Below are 19138 nucleotides of genomic sequence, written 5' to 3'. Positions count from 1 at the left end.
CTGTTTAGCACCATTGCACCAGGTGACAATGTTGTGGTCCTAGTTCCTGCTTCTCAGAGTAATCTCATGTTTACAATGATACTGCTCAGCAGTGAAGTGTTCCACACACCAGAACCTCTACTGTGGTGTTTGCTGCAGAATGTCATCACGTAAAAGGAATGAGTGAGTGGTATGATCCAGTTATTGAGATATGCCTCACCAGAATGTACTAATCAGCCTTACCTGCGTTAGGCCTGGAATTAGCACCTTCCTGTTGCAAATTTTTCTCTTCTGTGCTTGTCTCAAGTTCCTGATGTGGTTGTTTATCATGTAGCAAGTTCCTTCTGAGGCCTTGACAGTGTTTGAGACAGGCATCTTTAAGCCTCTTACAGGCAGCAAATATCTGAAAGAGTATGATGGCCACAGCTGCATTTTGCACAGTCCTGATCCTATTGGTATTTGATATTATCTGTACATGTCCACAGGGATATGCCTTTTAGGAAAATTGGACAACGGAATATCAAACTTCTACCAAATCTCGATTCAAACCAAGCACAAGTGTGAACTAAGCATTGAATTATTTCTATAAGTGCTAGGTTGTCTCAGTGGGGTTCTGAGACCTCTCGTCCGGTTTGGCCAGGTCAACTGTGGCAGAATAAATCGGGATGGGTACGATGGAGTGCCCAAAGATAGATTTTAATGTTCACTGGGAATGCTTGGTCCGAGGAGCTGCATCCAAAGACCTGGGGGCATGGTTAATCTAGCAGTATATAGGGGTAGCTGAGGGCAGGGGTCCAATTGCAATCGTGGACCAGGGACATGAGCTATTATGGAATGATCCCAGTGTCATCCAAATTTTCATCCTTTCAATATCCTGCCTCCCATAGTCTCAGGTTTATTCCCTCCCTGTCAGAAACCTGGTCCAAGGTCCTGATCTATCCCAGCTGATTCCCACACTAGGTTACTATGTAGTTTATTCAAAAACATGCACTTGAAGGGAAGTTTTATAGCTAAGCAAGGAAGCATCTCTGGAAATTAGTTGTGCAAAGTGGTTTGAACTGCAGTTTTAGTCTGAAGTCACTTGAACAGTTACATCCCATTTTAAGCATTCAAATATTTTTATTGGATCTGTCCCAAAGTCTGATAAACTGGAATGTAAAAGAGGAATGTTTGTCATTCTTTTTGTAAATTCTGTCCTCCAAAGCTTTGGTAGGTGATTGCATCAATGAACTCCCTCCATCCTTCTGTGGAGATACCCTCTAATTCATCACTTGGAGTTTGTAAAGTCACCTCCATCAGAAGTGTAATGCATACCATCTCTTCAAGCTACCACTCAGTGAAAATAATCCTTCTTTAATGTTTCTTCATTATTTTAAATCACTTAAGTCTTTAAAGACATGGAATCATTGAATAACTTACATTTTTCATTGGTTTTTGCCTTTTTTCCCCCCAGTCTTTATAAATAAATACAAATAATTGTATGTAGTCCCAGACGTTTTACTTTGTGCCATTTGCATTTTTTTTCAGGCTGAAAAGAATTGTCATATTTGATGAGTGTAATTTGTGTGCTACACTCTTAATATAGCACTGTAACTCTGTGTATATGCTGACATTGAATCATGGAATCATTAAGGTTGGAAAGGCCTCCAAGATTATTGAGTCTAACCTTAGACTGATCATGGTCTTGTCAGCTACACCATAGTATTAAGTGCCATGTCCAGTTGTTTCTTGTACACCTGCTGGGATGGTGACTCCACCACCTCCCTGGGCAGCCTGTTCCAATGCCTGACCTCCATTCCAGTGAAGAAATTCTTCATGATGTCCAAGTGGAAGCTCTCCTGGCACAGCCTAGGGCTGTGTCCTCTCATTCTATCACTTTTTGTCTCGGAGAAGAGACCGATCCCCACCTTACTACATCCTTCTTTCAGGTACTTGTAGAAGCAACATGTTGTCTCTTCTGCTAATGTAAAGCCCCGAGTACATCATTACAGAGGCAAAGTTTTATTTACCTTCAAGGGACTTTACTCAAGCAAGGACTGATCCCATTCGGGAACTGTGTGAGCAGTAGGAGCACTCAGATGCTAATGGCACGTTACATAACAGTAGGGAAGGGAGATTCTGGCTGACAACCCTTGAACAATCTCCCAGCTTCTTACAAAACATACCATCCTTTGTGGGATCACTTATGCCCAAGCTGCATGGCCAGGATTTTGGTTTCATAAGAAACAGCCAAATGCAATGAAATCCATAATTCTTTATTTATCTGGTTTTTTAAAGATGAGAGTTTGAGTCAGTATCTCTGTAATTTGAACCCCTTATTAGGAGGATGATAATTATTCCATTATAATAATTATATTATTATAATTATGTTTCTCTTCTATTACATATATATATATATATATATATATATACACTGCTTCTTAACCCTAATAGTTACAGTTTTGCTACTGACTAAGTAAGAATGAAGGCTAGATTCTTTGCCTGGTAGCCAGTTGGTTTTTTCACAGCTGCAGGAAATTCCTCCTTCTGAGCTTTGGCTATATTCTCAAATCAGTGATTGGTTTACAAGAGCTTTTTCCTTGCAAAAGCAAGATTCCTTTCCTGAATTTTGTCTGTATAATATAGTGACTGATAAAACAGTTCCCGTTTAAACGATGCCCGGTGTATCAAGTAAAATAGGAATCTTCAGTGCCAGTATCTGTCCTTGGTATGTCCCATCTGAGCTGCCAACTTTCCAGTGAAACCTAAAAAGACTCCAGTGTTTACTAATGGGTCACAGAAACTGCAGAAATAAAGTGATGAAAAATGCAATCTAAAAAGTTGAAGGCAAAAATTCTTGGTTCTGCTTGCCACCTCTATTAAATGGGAACATTCTCTTGTTACAGTAGCTGATCTGTTAGTTCCATGCAAAGCAGCTGTTCCCATTTAAGAATAGTTTTTTTCAAAACTATCCAAAATTCACAGCTCTTTAGCTTAACATACTTCCCATATGTCCGCTCACCAACAGCTTTCTAGGTAACTGAAGTGAAAGGAATGGAAACTCACAGTTCTAGACCTTCTTCTTTCCCTGCACATCTCGAGGGTAATATTGAAAGAGTAGTGCAGCACTGGCACAGCAATGAAGTGAGGATTAGTTGAGCAGGTTGACCTAGTACTGTCTCTGACAGGAATGAGAAAAGAATTCTCCTATGGGGAAGTTGAAACTCATGCCAAACACACAGAAATAATGTTTTCCAACGGTGGGCTAGGAATCTTTGTGTATCTATTCCATTATGCTAGTTCTGCTACGAATGACATCCAGGAACACTCCCTCATAGTTACATTTGCTTGAAACTTACTGTCATCTGTAGTTATATAGACATAGAAATGTATAGATAAATATATCATTATAGATAGAGAAAAACACGTTCTTTCCTACTCTGTATCTAGGCAGATTTGTGCATAGCCTATACTTCTATTTGTCATTTGTGGAGTGTGCAAAAAAAAAAATAAAATATCAATTTAGCATTCTCTAACAGGGATTTCTTCCAGCCTTACATGATGCTTTTTGGTCTTGCTTGAATAAACTAAGAAATAAGAAGTGTTCTGCCCAGTTATAAAGTAATTTTAATAAAGTACCAGTGTTCTTGCCAAAACATGTAGATGTTGGCTACAGGTGGTTAGGCTGTGTTCATATAACATTAGTTAAGTTATCTGGAAACCACAGCTTGAAGGCTGTAGATTAAAAACCAGGGTGTTTTGGGCCTCCCAAATGCAAGTACAAGATAAGAAAATTCAAGCACAGCATGGTACCAGAGGCCTCAGGACCACAGACTGTCAACCACAGATCACTAAAGAAACGAAGCCTTAGAAGTTGAGTCAATAGATTTAGTGGTTTACCTCCAATATAGGTAAAACCTATAACCTGCAGTAAAGTGAGATGTAACACTGAACTGTGAGCCACAAAGAAGGCACAAAGTTGACAGACTGGTAGCAAACATGAAAAATTACCACAAGCAGACCTCAAGTGAGGGGGGGAAAACTCACAACATAATTTTCCTGGCAAAGAGGAAGAAGAAATAATAAATATTAGCACTGTAATCAAGGCAAATAACTTAGGATGCTGATAGCTTACTTCTGTCAGCCCTTGCTGGTTTTATTGACTTTTGAACCCAGTGGAAAGGGGAGCATGGGACCAGAGAAAGGCATAGGTAATACTGACTTTGTGCACAGTAGTTCTAATGATATCATTATTGAATTAGCCTCAATTATTAGCTGATTTGGACAACAAATCTTAGCATGATTGTAGCCAGACTAATAATAACTACTCTTTCATTTGCAAAGACTTTAATTCTTGGCTTTATGGAGTGTTTCTTTAGTCCGCTTAGATTGCACAGGATGTTTGGTCTGAACCGTGAGGACATACAGATAAAACTTGTCTGGAACAATTAGTGGAGAATGCAGGCAACAAAGCCTGTGACCTGTGCTGCAACAGCCCAGCAAACCAGGAATGGGTTCAGAATGTGCCCAACACTCAGAATGATTTTACCAGCTCTATGCAAACACTTAAGGATCATTGTGTAACGTAAAAGTTCCAAATTTTGTGAGCTTGGGCCTAAAACTGTTCTTTAGTACACAGATCAGATGGCTGGAAAAGTTATTGGAATACCACTCTGAAGTTGCTCTACAGATGGACTCTTCTGTTAAAAACAAACTCACAGATGCAGTAAATATTCAATAAATCTGTGTGAATCTGCTTCCAAAAGAATGCTGACATTTCTAGTAAAACTGAAATGTTAGGAGTTGATGTCTGAATTTATTGTTTCTCTCTTGAGATGCAAAATGTTAATGAAAATTCACACAAGAGTCACTAAATGTTTACTAATTCAGAGAGAAGATTGCTGCAATCTTCTTGCACTGGACTCCTGGTAAGCACCTGCTTTAATGCTTACACTCACACTAAGAAGAACTAATAAGTGAGCACTATTTTGTAACATCTAAGAACTTCAGGCAGTTCCCAAGGGATCACACGTGAATATTAATGAAGGAGGGGAAAAATAACAAGGTGTCCTGTTTCCAGTTTGCTTAAGCACTGGCCTCTGGCAGCTACAGCCCTGGTATGCAGAGAAGTGACTGACCTGACTTGCTTCTTTTCCAATCACTTCTGCAAATAATCCTTTTACCCAAGACATGCAAAGTGAGCTTTGTGGTGTGCTCATTTCCAAATGCAAGCAGGCTGTACCCCTGGTGGAACAGATAGCTTTACATTTCAGGAAAGTTTGCATAGCTTGTTTTGTGCCAAGTTGTTTGCAGATTAACTATTTTCTCTTCTCCTCCCAACACATGCAGCTTTCAGAAGGCATTTTATATGGAAAATACTATAGGCAGGGGATGGGTGAATGTGGGGGTGGGGGTTAGACTGGAGCTTGGATAAAAGGGTTCTGTCTTTCTGAGCAGGAATCATAGTCCACACCTAATTTGCAAACAAACTTTATTAAGGCAGCTTTGTTTAAAAGAATGTTGGAACAAAACATTATTATTTTTTTAATTATAGAGCCACAACAGTTCTAGCAAACAGAGTACAGATCAGGCATGATAAAACTTAAGCGTGATAAGTTAATAATCCAATTGTGACCATTTGCTTTTCAGACCTTAGTGTTTATCGTGCTTCTTGAAAAGCTTTTTAGTCTTCAAATAAGCACATAATACTTCTGCTCTCCCTTTTGACTGAGTGAAGATCCTTTATAATAGGCAAACTATCAGTAATTGATTGTTTTTAATGCATTTAAGGAAACCAGTGTGACCCTTCTTGCAGGAACCGCCTCTTTCTGCACAGTTTGAGCAACACAATTCTGAGATTGTTCATGCTGCATGTGAAGGTTCACTTCAGAAAGAAGGCTGCAGTTAAGATTTTTTTTTTTAGGTTTTTTTTGGGTTTGTTTTTTTTTTTTTGGCATGCAGTCTCCTAGATCATTTCCATTGCAGATTCAAACCCCCATTCACTGGGAATTTAGTCCAGTAGGCAGCAGGCTTCCTTGTCACTTCTGCATGACACTGTAGTAATCTGCAGACCAAAACCTGTTTAACTACAAGTATCCTTTAGGAATAGGAATCTGTTGTATCCATTAGGAATATCCAAGTCTTTCTGCAGTTCAGTATAAGCAGTCCATTGTTTCAAAATCGTTCTCTGACTTTGTGGCTTTTGTGGATACCTGCAATATATTTAGAATATGCTTTAGTTTAGGTGAGTTTTAATAATGTGTTAACATGCATATTTCTCATTTTGTCTTCAGCTACTTATGTTCATTTCGTATGTTCCCTATAACCAGATTTTTAAAATTTTAGCCCTCCATAAATTAAGTTTTCTGAAAATCTGGTAACTGATTTTCATACTTACTTTGAAATAGTGAGTTTTAACCTCTGTGGTCTCTACTTTTGAGGGTATTTAGTTCTGAAAAACCTTTCCTTTTTTGTGAGATGAGGGTGAAGGCATTCATTTATCTAGCCTGATAAATGTATGAACATTGAATGGAAATTGGTAACATTTAAATATATATAGTTGTGAGAAATGGTAGGAAAAGCCAGATACATAGGGTAGTTTTTCTGCAGTTTTACACTGGCACGTCTACACTGAGGCCAGTGCTCAAGGGTAATTAGAAAATAGTTTTGCCCAGAGTTGGCTTGCTGCAGTTATTTGTTTGTTTCTAGTAGAGTGCAAACTACAACAGTTGCAGTGCAAACACAAAAGAAAGCGTGACTGATGCCTCAGGAGTGTGCAATCCAGGCCTATGCTTTTGACAGCCGTTTGCCTTACAAACAATAGCAGAGTTGGTGGAAGACAACAGCCACCTGTAATTTATCCTCGCGTTTGGCTGCTGGGATCCACTGCCTCATCTCTGATGGCAGCAGCCTTTTGTAAGTGCTGTCTAACTGGTTTCCGCCAAAGTGAGCCAGACTTGCTAAATCACTTGGATACTAATTTAGCATGGCACATTTGGAATGATGGGCTATTCATAAGCACTAATTAAGACAGCTCAGTTGGTGTATCTCATTATGCTATGACGTCCAGCAAAGGAATTGCTGTGTACCTATGGCAAGTGAGACCCTCCTGGCGGGGCAGGGTCTGGAAGAGAGCACTAGTCCACAGAGTTACCCTCTGTTTGACTTTCCTTAGAACATCCATAGTAGCTGGAGTAGAGATAAACTGAAGATGGACTGGAGCAAGTGAAATGTATCAGAAATTTAAAGTATATTCGTTTCTCTGATGCTCTGTTCTTTATGTTCACTGCTAAACCACTACCAGTAGTAAATCAGGATAAAAGCTGAGTGTTAAATAGCCTGTGGAGTGGCTGAATTGTCCAGCATGACACTCTGTGAAGAGTGAAGAGCTTCATGACACAGTATTTCTCATGACTCACAAAGGAAGAAGAAAGCCCAAGTCACCTGGATCACGTTGGTCACCAAAGGCATTTAGGGTCATGTCAGTCCCTTGTGACTCACACCACTAACTATAATTTACATGCAATTAAATAATTTGTGATGTAATGTAATAAATATTGAATTTATATTACAATATTTTGGATGCAAAGAGGTATTTCAGATTCCAGATGCTCTGGAATTATCAGTTAGCTGTATAAAACAGGAATAGTGTTTCTTCAAAATCCTGTTTAGTAAAACCAGTACTTACCGAGAATGTTTTGTAGTTATAGTTTAGCCATATTTCATAGTTAAAACCAGCTTCCATTGCTGTTTCAAAATATCTGAAGAGATCTACAACCTTTACAGACCTTTAGAAGCAGAAGCTTTTTAATTACAATTAGCATTTTTTTTCCTTTCTTGAAATACAATTCAGCAGTGAGAGCACAATGGTTTTTTTCACATTAGTTGTAACCCAAAACTATTCTCTGAGAAGCTCCTTAGGATTTTGAGAGTATTTACTGATGTGAACAGCTATGGAAAACTGCAGAAGATAAAAATAAATCAGAGTCCCTTGTCATAATCCCCCAGTAGATTATACAGCCAAAACCAGCAGTATATTTTGATCTTTATGAATATTACCTACCTGTTAAAAGCAGATAGATTTTTTTTAAAATTGGATTTCATGTCAGTTCAAGCTGTGATTTCCGTTGTTCTCACTTTTTTTACTTCTAGTATCTTAATTATCTCTAAATTTGCCTGCCATAATTTCAAGGTATCTTCAAACTGCAGCATTGACATACTCTTTCTAAGAATAAAAGGATTACCTCTGTTTTCCTTGATCTATAATTGATAGAATATTTAGTAATTTAGTATCGCAAATCCTCTCTGTGTTTTTCTGTCTCAACATGCTGTCTTTTTTAGAAAACCTCTGGATCAAAGCACAATGCATACATTCTTGAGGGCATCCAGGGACTGAATCTCCAGGCCTGTAATCCTAGCTGTGAGAGGGGTAATTGACAACAGTCAGTGGTTAAGTAGTGAGTAAGTCCAACAGCTACTCAGCAAAAGTTTCACTAGTCACAACTCCTCCTGTGTTTATGTGACCAAATGTGTTGCAAACATTTTCATTTACATTAGACCCCACCATCTCATGACTGCCTGGTGCTTGGCTTCAAGCACATTCCAAGGAGTAGGGCAGCATCTCAAGTTACAAACCAGTGGTATCTTGCCTACCTCAGGCTCAAGCTAAGGCTTTATTTCCTTTTCCCAAGTTACCATAAATTAATCTTTAATTGAAGTGACTCATCAACATGCTCCTCAGCTTTCTTCAGTCCTTCTGAGACATGATTTGTATCAAGTAGTGTATGAAGGAATTTTCTTATCTACCTTCTTGGAATCTGAGCTTTTGGATTTCTCCTCTGTGTGATGCACTTAATGGTAATGCTGGTGTGATACAAGGGGAAGCAATGAGAGGTGACATTTTGCTTCCCTGCCTTTACGAAAGATTTGGGAACAGCATCAAATCTATTTTAAATTGATAAAACATAGCTCAAATCTAGGAGACCTGCAGCCCCTTGGACATTACACGAGGCACATAGTGTACTGCAAAGGGAGATGCAAAGGCATGAATCCCAGCTCCTTAATCCTCCTTTAATGTCTGACCTGTGACACTCCTGAAAGCTGACTGGACCTCACCTGTACTGTGTTTTAAAGTGTGGAAAGGATGATCCTCCTTCCAGGACCAGCTTCTCTAGATGGTTCAGGCATGTCTGTGCTTTTCTCTCCCCCTTCTCACACTGTGTTAGGCATTGCCATGTGTCAGGCTGACTGAAGAACAGGTCTGATAGAGATCAGCATGCCCAAAATGCTTCCAGGGAAGCTGGGTTAGTGTTCAAACAAACTGACACATAACTAAGAATTTGTGTGTGCTTGCATGCATACGTGCTTTGAAAAGACAGCAAAATGTTTAAATTGACATTTCTAAGGAAAATACCGCATTTGCACATTTGCTACTTCTGTGAACAAAACTAGGGGGACTGAAAAAGGGAATGCACCTTCCTGACAGCTGTCTTGAGCTCTGTGTGTGATTACGGAGAGGCATGTGGCACATGAGCCATGGGGCAAATGGAACTGAGGCATGAAGCGGGCAGGTTTGGTAGCACAGAAGGGATATTTGGCTCTTTTAGGAGTTAATAAAATTGGAAACACTCAGAGCAGTGTTGAGGCAATGGTAATTACATCAGATGTGTAGGACTGTTATTGACACAGGTGAGGAGTAAGGAGTACAAATCTGCATAAATATTAAGAGTCCAAGGAATTATTTTGAAAACATAGAACTTCTTAAATAAACATGCAAAAATAAAGATTGTGTCACTGCCTGGCAATAAGATGTACCGAATTCAGGGTAAGCTTTATCTTTATGTTGGTTGTATCAACATACTCCAGTGGTGAACTATGAGTTCTCCTTGAAAAAATAAATTGTGTCCACATAAATCAACATTAAAATAAGCTATTTAATGCTAGGCAACTGCCAGACAATTTACATTGCTTGTTTAAAAGACCGATTTGGAATGTGCAGTGTGACTTTTTGGAAGAAGAAGGATGTGATTTGCAACCGCAAATCTTGTTATCTTTAAATAACTGTCCAATTGGCTAACTTTTGACTGCTTAGGTCATCGAAGAGCACCCATTTCCTAGCAATACATCAATATTATACAAGAGCATTTTTGAATGCACTTACAAAACCTCTGATTTGAGTGCATCCATTCTGTTCCTGGGTTGGTACAGCTGGGTGGTAGATGCACAAAAAAGTGGGGAACTGGGGCCTGTGAGCTGTCGTCTCCCCAGCTGCAATGCTCAGGAACACCGTCTTCTCTGGTTTTCATGGGCTTGCATCCACCCAAGAGTACACTGTGCTTGTTTAATAATTTGTCATAACAAAATCTTATCATTGGTGTTTCTTACGTGATCTTCTTAGGATGCCTGCATTTCCAGCTGGTTGCCCCAGTCCTGCTATCATAAATATCTCTGCTTTTCAAAAATATTGTATCATTTTACTTAATCTTGCTTGAGGTTGGTGCTTCACATGGAGGTGCTTAGCTTTCCCATCCTTGTTCACTGAAACCAGTTAGAATAACAGAGGAAAAAACTTAAGTTCCTCTTCATCACTGTATTCAAGATCAAAGAGAGAGAAGGGGGATTGCTAGCACACTGGGATGGTGACTCTTTTCAGATGCTGTGTCTTACTGGGTGCTTGTCAGGTCAGGTTCATGACTACATGAAGAATCTGAATATATATCAGTCTATGTGGCCTGATGAGATGCATCCCAAAGTCCTGAGGGAATTGCCTGATGTAGCTGCCAAACCCCTCTCCATGATATTTGAAAAGTCGTGGCAGCCTATGAAGTCCCAAGTGACCTCCAAAGCAGCATGGCCAGCAGGGAAGGAAGGGATTCTGTCCCGCTACTCAGCTCTGGGGGACCAGCACAGGAAGGACATGGACCTGTTGGAGCAAGTCCAGAGGAGACCACCAAGACAGTTGGAACAACTCTTCTATGAGGAAAGACTAAGAGAGTTGGGATTGTTCAGCCTGGAAAAGAGAAGGCTTCAGGGTGACCTAATTGCAGCCTTCCCGTACCTAAAGGGAACCTACAAGAAAGATGGAAAGGAACTGTTTACAAGGGGGAACAGATTCAAACTGAAAGACAGTAGGTTAAATTAGATATTCATTTACATCACCCTTTACTGTGAGGGTGATGAGGCACTGGCACAAGTTGCCCAGAGAATCTGTGGATGCCTCATCCCTGAAGGTGTTCAAGGCCAGGTTTGATGGGGCTCAAAGCAGCCTGGTCTAGTGAAATATATCCATGCCTTTGTCAGGGAACTAGTTGAAAGTACCTTCCAACCCAAATTGTTCTGTGATTTTGTCTTTTCTCTGTGTCATTTGGAAAGGTCTCCCGCCAGGGAGTTGCAAATCCCTGTGACAGCATTAGTGTGCATGAATACGCATTTGCCAACACAGCCTCGTATCTTTGGGGATTTGATCTAAAATGGAACACTTGCGGTCGGACTTTAAGCTTGCAAATACTCGAAGTCGTGCAAGGAGTACGTGTCCAGGTAGAGCGACAAAACCCCCTTACGCGGGGGGTCACTTGCCGTGTTTTCGGTCCCTCCCAGGGCCTCCCAGCAGCTCCGCTCCCAAGAGCTGCGGGAAATCTGCGGGAAATGGCGGGGTTGTGTCTGCGAGTTTACAACTCTCGGGGTCCGCCCGTCTCCCGTGCTACCTTCGGGAGCGGACGAGCGCCGGGAGGGCGGCCGGGGGCAGCGCCACGTCGCACCTCCGGCCCGGAGAGGGAGCGGGGCGGGGGCGGCGGTGCCACCGCTGCGCTCCGGCCTGCGCAGCCCCGCGGCGGGCGGGGGGAGCCGGCGCCGGGGCTGCTCCTCCCCCGTCCCGGGTGGGAGCGCTTCATCCACGTTTGCAAGTTTGCAGCGCTGGGGGGAGGAGGCGGAGGAGCGGGCGGGCCGGGGCGGGCGGCTTCTCTCCCTTCCCTCTTTTCCCCTCCCTTCCCTTCTTCCCCTCATTCCCTCCCTTCCCTCCATCCTCCCGTTCCCCCCCGAGCGCGCCCTGCGGCTGCCCCGCTCGCTGCGCTCCATGGCGGGGTCGGCGGCCGTGAGGCGGCGGGGCCCGGGCTGCGGCTCGCTGCTGCTGCTGCTGCCGGCGCTGCTGGAGAGCTGGGCGGCCTGCCAGGCGCCGCCGGTGCCCGCCGCCGAAATCCCTCCGGATGGCACCGAGCTCGGCGTGGAGCGGCGCTTCGTGCCCGAGAGCTGCCCGCGGGCCGTGCGCCCCGGGGACTTCGTGCGCTACCACTACCTCGGCGCCTTCCCCGACGGCACCCGCTTCGACTCCAGGTCTGGCACAAGCCCGGCGCGGGTGCAGCCCCGCGGGGTTTGGTTGGGCACTGTGAGGGGGAGAGGAGGGGAGCCAAACGTGCTGTCCCCCACGAGAGAGGTTTTTCTGTGGATGTGCAGACATTGTGGCGCTGGGTGGAGGTTCGGTTCAGGTCCCCCTGCTTTTGCCAGCAGTGCCTCGTGGGGTGACCAGTTGGCAGCAGGTCAGTGGCAGGATGGGCAGTGTCGTACACGCGGGACAACAGATCACCGTGGGAAGATGTCTTTGAAATACGAAGGGCAGAGAGCTGGGGTATGACCCCTGGGGACATGGGGCAAGACCTCTGTAGTGGCTGGGTCCCGTCCGCAGTAGTTTGCTTGCCCTCATGGATTCCTACCACGTTCTTTCAGCTGCTTCTCCAAGGCGCTGAATGGGGGTTTTCTGCTCCAGGAGTGAAAACCATGAAGATACTCAGCTAGCCGTAGCCCGGTAAACAGGAGTGTATATGGTATCACAGTCCCTCACAGCAGTGATTTCCTGTCCGTTTCATTTCCTAAGCCTTCTCCAGGCTCAAACCTACTCGATTGCGATAGTTTCTGAATCATTATCTTTGCCGGAAATATAGGAATTATCAGGCTGTACTTACATAGAATGTTTTTGGATACTTTATTCTTGCATAAATCTGACCTTTGTACAGTGAAGTGCCTGGCTGCTTTCCTGATGTTATTTTGGGATCAGGAAGCCTAAACAGTGGGATCAGGAGATTGTGAAGGATGCTGCTGCTGCTGGCAGCTTATTTGTTTTTTCTTATTTCATTCATTGCCACTGATCAAAGTATTACTTAGAAAGATAAAGCAAAATGTATTTTCAGTAATCCTGGTAATCTCCCTTGTGCTTCAAGGAAAATCTACAGCCTTAGGGAAATAACTGTCCTTCAAAGCTCAGTTCTCCCTCTGGAGCCGACTGTAGTTAGTGTGCCACTAGTGCTGTATCATCAGCAGTTCCCCGACTAAAATGTGGGATGTGATAGCTGGCACTTCAGCTGGTGTTGGTGCAGTTTTAGTCAAGTGGCACAGCACAGACAGTGAATCCATGGGCAGCTGATGGACTTGGAGCAAAAGTGGTAGCTGTGGATGTGAAGACACACCAAGGCAGCATCCTCTTATTGGCTTATTTTATAAATATGTGACAATTGGAAAACTGGCCACGTGTTCAGAAGTGTGTTTCTGATTGCTACTGGTGCATTGAGGGAGGGTGCCTGGAGGGGCTGCCCAGGTGCTGGCTCTCATTTAAGTTCCTTGTCATTGCATTCTGAATTTGGGTAGGAACAGACTGTGCAGAACTGCACAGAGTTTATCTCTTTGGATCCTCTAAATATTAGTAAATAAATAGTAATGATGATAGTCTAGTTCAACTTGAATATTTTTGTGGCTGCCTTCATTTCAAAAGGGTGCAAAATATCGGGTTTGTTCACCTTGGGTTTTTTTCCTAAATGTCAGCTCATGTTGATGGATGCTTTTGTTATTCTCTATGATCTTTTTTAAGGCTGATGACAGTGTTTAATCATGTTAAGGCATGGAAAAATAGGAGAATTTTATCTTCTGTAGGTTAATGGAAGGAATATTTTGGAGTGTTTGTTCTAAAATCTTTGGTTTGGTTCCCTGCCGACAAGTTAAAGAGAGAGTCAGTTTATACAGAAATAAGCCCATTTTCTTACTTGTTTATTGTTTGTTTGCATTTTTTTTTTTTTTTTTTTTAGATTTATGAGCATGCTTACCAGCATCAGTTTAATTAAACACTATATGCAGTCAGTCTACAAAATACTCTAGATGTTGAGCTAAGGACGGTTTTGCTTTGTTCCTTCTTCAGCTCTTGAAAATGTTCTTGAATTTTAAAATGAATTTCCTGTATTTCCAAGTGGCGGGTAGCAATACTGCTCCTCGCATTACCAGGCTGTTGACAAAGTCTTAGTAATCATGACTGTGTCACATAAATTAGTATTTATAGCATATTATTATCATTAGCTGTTTACTATTTTTTTTGCATCAGCATTTGCATTTTTTATTTCAATGGCCATAAAAGGATTTACATTTAAAAGTCTGAATTTTATTGCCTAGTCATTTACTGTTAATTTGGTCAATTCCAGTAATAGAAACAAATTTTGCTTAATTTTAAGGAATCTGCAAAGTCAGTCCTGCAAAGCTGCATGGTCTGATCGGTGCTTTGTTCAGTTCTCTGCTTTGCATCAATGTTCTCTTAACTGTACATTTATTTTCCTAAAAAAGAAAGCTCTTCTGTTCTAAGTTCATCCCAGATGTATTGCCAAGCTTTGTCAATTGCTACAAAATACCGTTTTGGAGGGTTTCTTAGAACCCATTATGTTACTAGTCTTAACATCTTAATTATGGTTTTGTGTGTGTATAATAGAATTTGTCAGGGCCTAATTTAAATATTTTCCATCCTTTCCAGGGAGTGGGAATATTACTGCATCCAAAGGTGAATGCTGAGTAATAGAGGGTTGTCTACTTTAAGAGAAATGTTTGCCAGAAAAAAAAAAAAGGTGAAAACAGAGAGATCACTCAGTAAAATATTTGAGAGATTCAAGGCTGTGGGTCTGTTAGGAGGCTCAGTATGTTGTGGAAGTGATGTGTACAGTCTTGGAAGGAAAGTTTGACATCATTTCCCTAGGGATGTCTAGTTACTGGCTGCTTTCCAGAATTTTAGCATGCAAAAGGCACAAACCTTTTTTTTTTTCCTTTCCCCACGTCTGACTTTTATATATATATATATGTATGTATGTATGTATGTATGTGTGTGTCTGTGTGTGTATCTAAATGTAAAAAAAATGTCTTGAAATTATAAAAGGGATTTGGGAAAATGGAAGTGGTAAAAGTTTAAAAATAGGCATGAAGCTTTTGAGATGCTTCTTGACATGTGTTTATATATTGCTTCAAAAAGTTCAATAGCAGTAATTCAGGCACATAAAAGTGGGGTCATTGTGCAGATTTAAGGTGGCCAAACGAACCATGTAAATTAGTGATAGTGTTCTGCTGTAGTAACACTGCTGTTCTCCATCCTCTCTGGAAAACTGAGTAATTTAAGCATCATTTCTTTTACCTTTTGAATCTTCATGTATTATCACAGAGCAGGATCATTTGTTTCTTGATTCTTGGTCTGGAAAACCTGCTGTTTAAAATATGTCTCTGTGCTTTAAATGAGACCTGTGAAAGTAGAGGAGAAAATAAATAACCTGTTGGCAAACCTCACAGCTACTACTTAAAAAGGCATCTTTTCCCTTTCCCCTTCTCCCACAGAGATTGGAAGTGTGATGTCTCACATTGTAAAGCTTATAGGTCGTGTATAATATTTTTGTGATGTTACCGACTGGAATCAATATGCTGAGATCCTACTGTGGGAGCAGTTATCCTTTGATATCTCATAACAGTGCTTAATTTTTCCTTTTCTTCCTTAATTTTCCAGTTCTGCCTTTAATGTTGGTGCGTCAATTAGTTTTTTGTAGTTCTGGCCTTCAGGTGCCTGTAGTACACATTACACTCTGCTAGAATGTGTTTCAAATAGGCAATGAACAGTGAACAGGAGAGCTGTGTTGAGGTCTCAGGAACTCCTTGGATTTTCCCCTTCCTTTAGGAGGTGTCTTGTGATAAAGTTGTACTAACGGGGAAAGAGGGAGACGAAGTGCAATTAACTCTCTTTCAAAAAAGCAGACCAGTAGAAGGGGATATAAATAAAACAGTAACATTTTTGCCTGCTTTTCCCCCTTCAGCTATGACAGGGGATCCACATTCAACGTGTTTGTGGGCAAAGGTCAGCTCATTGCTGGGATGGACCAAGCTCTGGTGGGCATGTGTGTGAACGAGCGTCGGTTTGTGAAAATTCCCCCTAAGCTTGCCTACGGAAGTGAAGGCGTCCGTAAGTACAGCACCGGGCCAGCTGCTTGGGTAAGGGGTTCAACAGAGCACATAGGAAGCGGAGCCCCGGAAGAGAAGGGGGAATCTGCAAGTAGTGAATTTTGGGGAGGTAATCCCCTGTTCCTCAGAGGTGTTTGTTAAGCCTGTAGCCTAAAGTAATCTCTCCAGACTCCCTCTGCATGCTGAAGGAAGAGCAGATCACTGCAGGAGACTTTCAGGAAGTTAACCTTTCTATGAAAGTTAAGTATTTATTTATATCCACCTCCCAGTTAAATACTTAATTACACCAGAATTGTGGTTTGGCGTTGCAGTGCTGCACAAGGTCTTGTCAGTTCCAAAAGTATCTTTGTTCTACAGCCTCAGGGAGGCAACAAATGCTAACTCAAGATAGTTTGCCTTATGGACAGCTGTGATAAGAGTACATCTTGCCAGATTTCCCCCCATAAATAGCTGCAGCAAGGGGCCAAGGAGTTGTAAGCACAACAGGAAATAAGGTGTGCATTATGCAGTTTTTTTAGGCTATGCATGGATTGGTTCCTTTTTGCTGATACCTTGTGTAAAAAGGGAAGGAAAACAGTGTGTGTTCTGCTTTTGCAGCTGGTGTGATACCCCCCAATGCTGTGCTCCATTTTGATGTGCTCCTGATTGATCTGTGGAACTCGGAGGACGAAGTGCAGGTTCAGACTTACTTCAAACCCGAGAAGTGTCCTCGGACAGTGCAGGTGTCTGACTTTGTGCGGTACCATTACAATGGAACATTCTTAGATGGGACCCTGTTTGATTCAAGGTATGCAGCTGGGTTGTGTGTCTTTGTGTAGTTTAATAGATATCTCACCATCATTTGCTCCCCTTTTACCTGTGTAACAATTAATGCTAATTGCCCAGAAACACAGGAAATTAAATCTGGCATCGGATGTGTGTTAGTAATTTATTCAGAGTAGCAATACTGACACAAACCAATAAAACTGTGCATTATTTCTTCATGGGCTTTACCAATCTTTATCCAGATTATTTTTTTAATTTTAAGTTTTGTTCCCTGTATTTATATTACTATTTATTGCAGTCAGTTAATAGGCTCTATAACCAGTATAGCTGTTCAGATTAGATACAAGTTTTGCAAGGGATTTGTAATGAAAGTGAGCCACTAACTCTTTCTTACTGAAATTTAAAGTGTACAGCATGTGTGCTTCGTTAGAGTCCATGACGCTTTAGTAACAGCTGCCTGAGAGCCACTTTTCAAAGCCTCTGTGAGGTTCCTGACATAGCTAAGCACTCTGGAGAAGTTCCCAGCCTTGGTAAATGAAGCACTGATACTTTTGGACTAGCAAGTTGTGAGTTACACTGTGCGTATTATGTGGATTTAAAGGTGGATATTGTTTTTTCCTGTGCCAGTCTGACGTTTGGTTGTGATTTTTTCTTTTTCTTTCTCGTGTTTAGCCATAATCGGATGCGAACTTATGATACCTATGTGGGAATTGGATGGCTGATTGCTGGGATGGACCAGGGTCTCTTGGGAATGTGCGTAGGAGAGAAGCGCATTATCACAATACCACCTTTCCTGGCATATGGAGAAGATGGAGATGGTAAAAGTTATTCCTTTAGTTGTTCCTCTTTTTTTTTTCAATCCCAAGTCATACATATTTTAAAACAAACTTTCTGTATTTTAAATTTATGGGCAGCATTATTATCCTGTTCAGAGAGATACTGCTTAACAGATGTATTGTTGATACAATTGTATTTATATACTGAAATTTTATTTCAGTCAGGGAATATAATCTGTGATTAATGTGCAGTGGCACCAAAAGCTTGGAGACAGGTGACTACATAATTCTTTCAGATTGCCACAGAAAGCAGAAAACTTTTAAGGAAAAATGTGTTAAATGTATTTGTAATTCCAGATGAGTTTTGTTGTTTTTTTTTTGACAAATGCTCTAGTGATAATTACAAAATTGATTGTCTTGTGAGACTGTACAGCCTGCAGATCATACATAGATGTCCCCATGTTAAATAATGGGGCAGTTAGGTGTAGTTTATGACTTTTCCTTATATTCTTTCTTTGCTCTGATATTTAAGGATTTGTCTGTGGTGTACAAAGTTTCATACCCCTTCTGTGGCTTCATTAACATTAACTGTGAGGCTGAAGAGGCCTTTGTTTTCAGTGAGGCAGTGTCATTACTGTGGGAATAGGAGGAAATGATTGAGTTGGAGAATTCAGTGAAAAACCCCTTGAACCAAAAAATGACTGACTAGAAACAAATTTGCAAAGAGACCTGGATAAATTAGAGGACTGAGCAATCACCAGCCATATGAAATTAAATTGTATTCTGCACCTGGGATGGGGCAACCCTGGCTGTGGGCACAGACTGGGCGATGAAAGGCTGGAGAGCAGCACCATGGGAAGGGACCTGAGGCTCCTGGTCCATGACAAGCTGAACATGAGTCAGCAGTGCCCTGGCAGCCAGGAGGGCCAACCTGGGGGACATCAGGGACAGCATCACCAGCCGGGCAAGGGCGGGGATTGTCCTGCTCTGCTCTGAGCTGGGGTGGCCTCACCTCAAGTGCTGGGGTCAGGTTTGGGTGCTAAAATATGAGAAAGACATTAAGCAATTAGAAAGTGTCCAAAGGAGGACAATGAAGATGTGAAGGGCCTTGAGAGGAAGCCACGTGAGAAACAGCTGAAGTCACTTGGTCTGTTCAGCCTGGAGAAGACGGAGGTGAAACCTCACTGCAGTCTGCAGTTTCCCCATGAGGGGAAGGGAGAGGTAGGCACTGGTCTCTTTTCTAGTGACAAGTGACAGGACCTTTGAAGTTGTGTCAGAGGAGGTTTAGATTAGATATTAGGAAGAGGTTCTTCACCCTGAGTGTGACTGGGCACTGGAACGGGCTTCCCAGGGAAGTGATCACACCACTGAGCCTGACAGAATTCAACAAGTGTTTGGACAAT

At 41.9% G+C, this 19138-nt stretch overlaps 1 protein-coding gene across 3 annotated transcripts in view; it reads left to right on the top strand.

Moving 5' to 3' along the window:
- FKBP9 (FKBP prolyl isomerase 9) overlaps positions 1–19138 on the top strand; it is a 35809-nt gene that overhangs the window by 5963 nt on the left and 10708 nt on the right. For 2 of the 3 annotated variants that reach the window (XM_088063526.1, XM_014248776.2), the window contains 3 exons: positions 16050–16195; positions 16792–16981; positions 17632–17777. In XM_088063526.1, the coding sequence (XP_087919652.1) occupies positions 16050–16195; positions 16792–16981; positions 17632–17777 (482 nt within the window). Of the gene's footprint in view, positions 1–11985; positions 12286–16049; positions 16196–16791; positions 16982–17631; positions 17778–19138 lie in introns of those variants that run through there. The other variant, XM_005519050.3, reaches the window with a different exon arrangement.

Source organism: Pseudopodoces humilis, chromosome 1, assembly GCF_049639895.1.
Source record: "Pseudopodoces humilis isolate 2021_Gansu_Grassland_sample_001 chromosome 1, ASM4963989v1, whole genome shotgun sequence".
Taxonomy (NCBI): domain Eukaryota; kingdom Metazoa; phylum Chordata; class Aves; order Passeriformes; family Paridae; genus Pseudopodoces; species Pseudopodoces humilis.
Note: the sequence above shows the minus strand (reverse complement) of the source record. Positions and strands in the feature narration are given on the sequence as shown.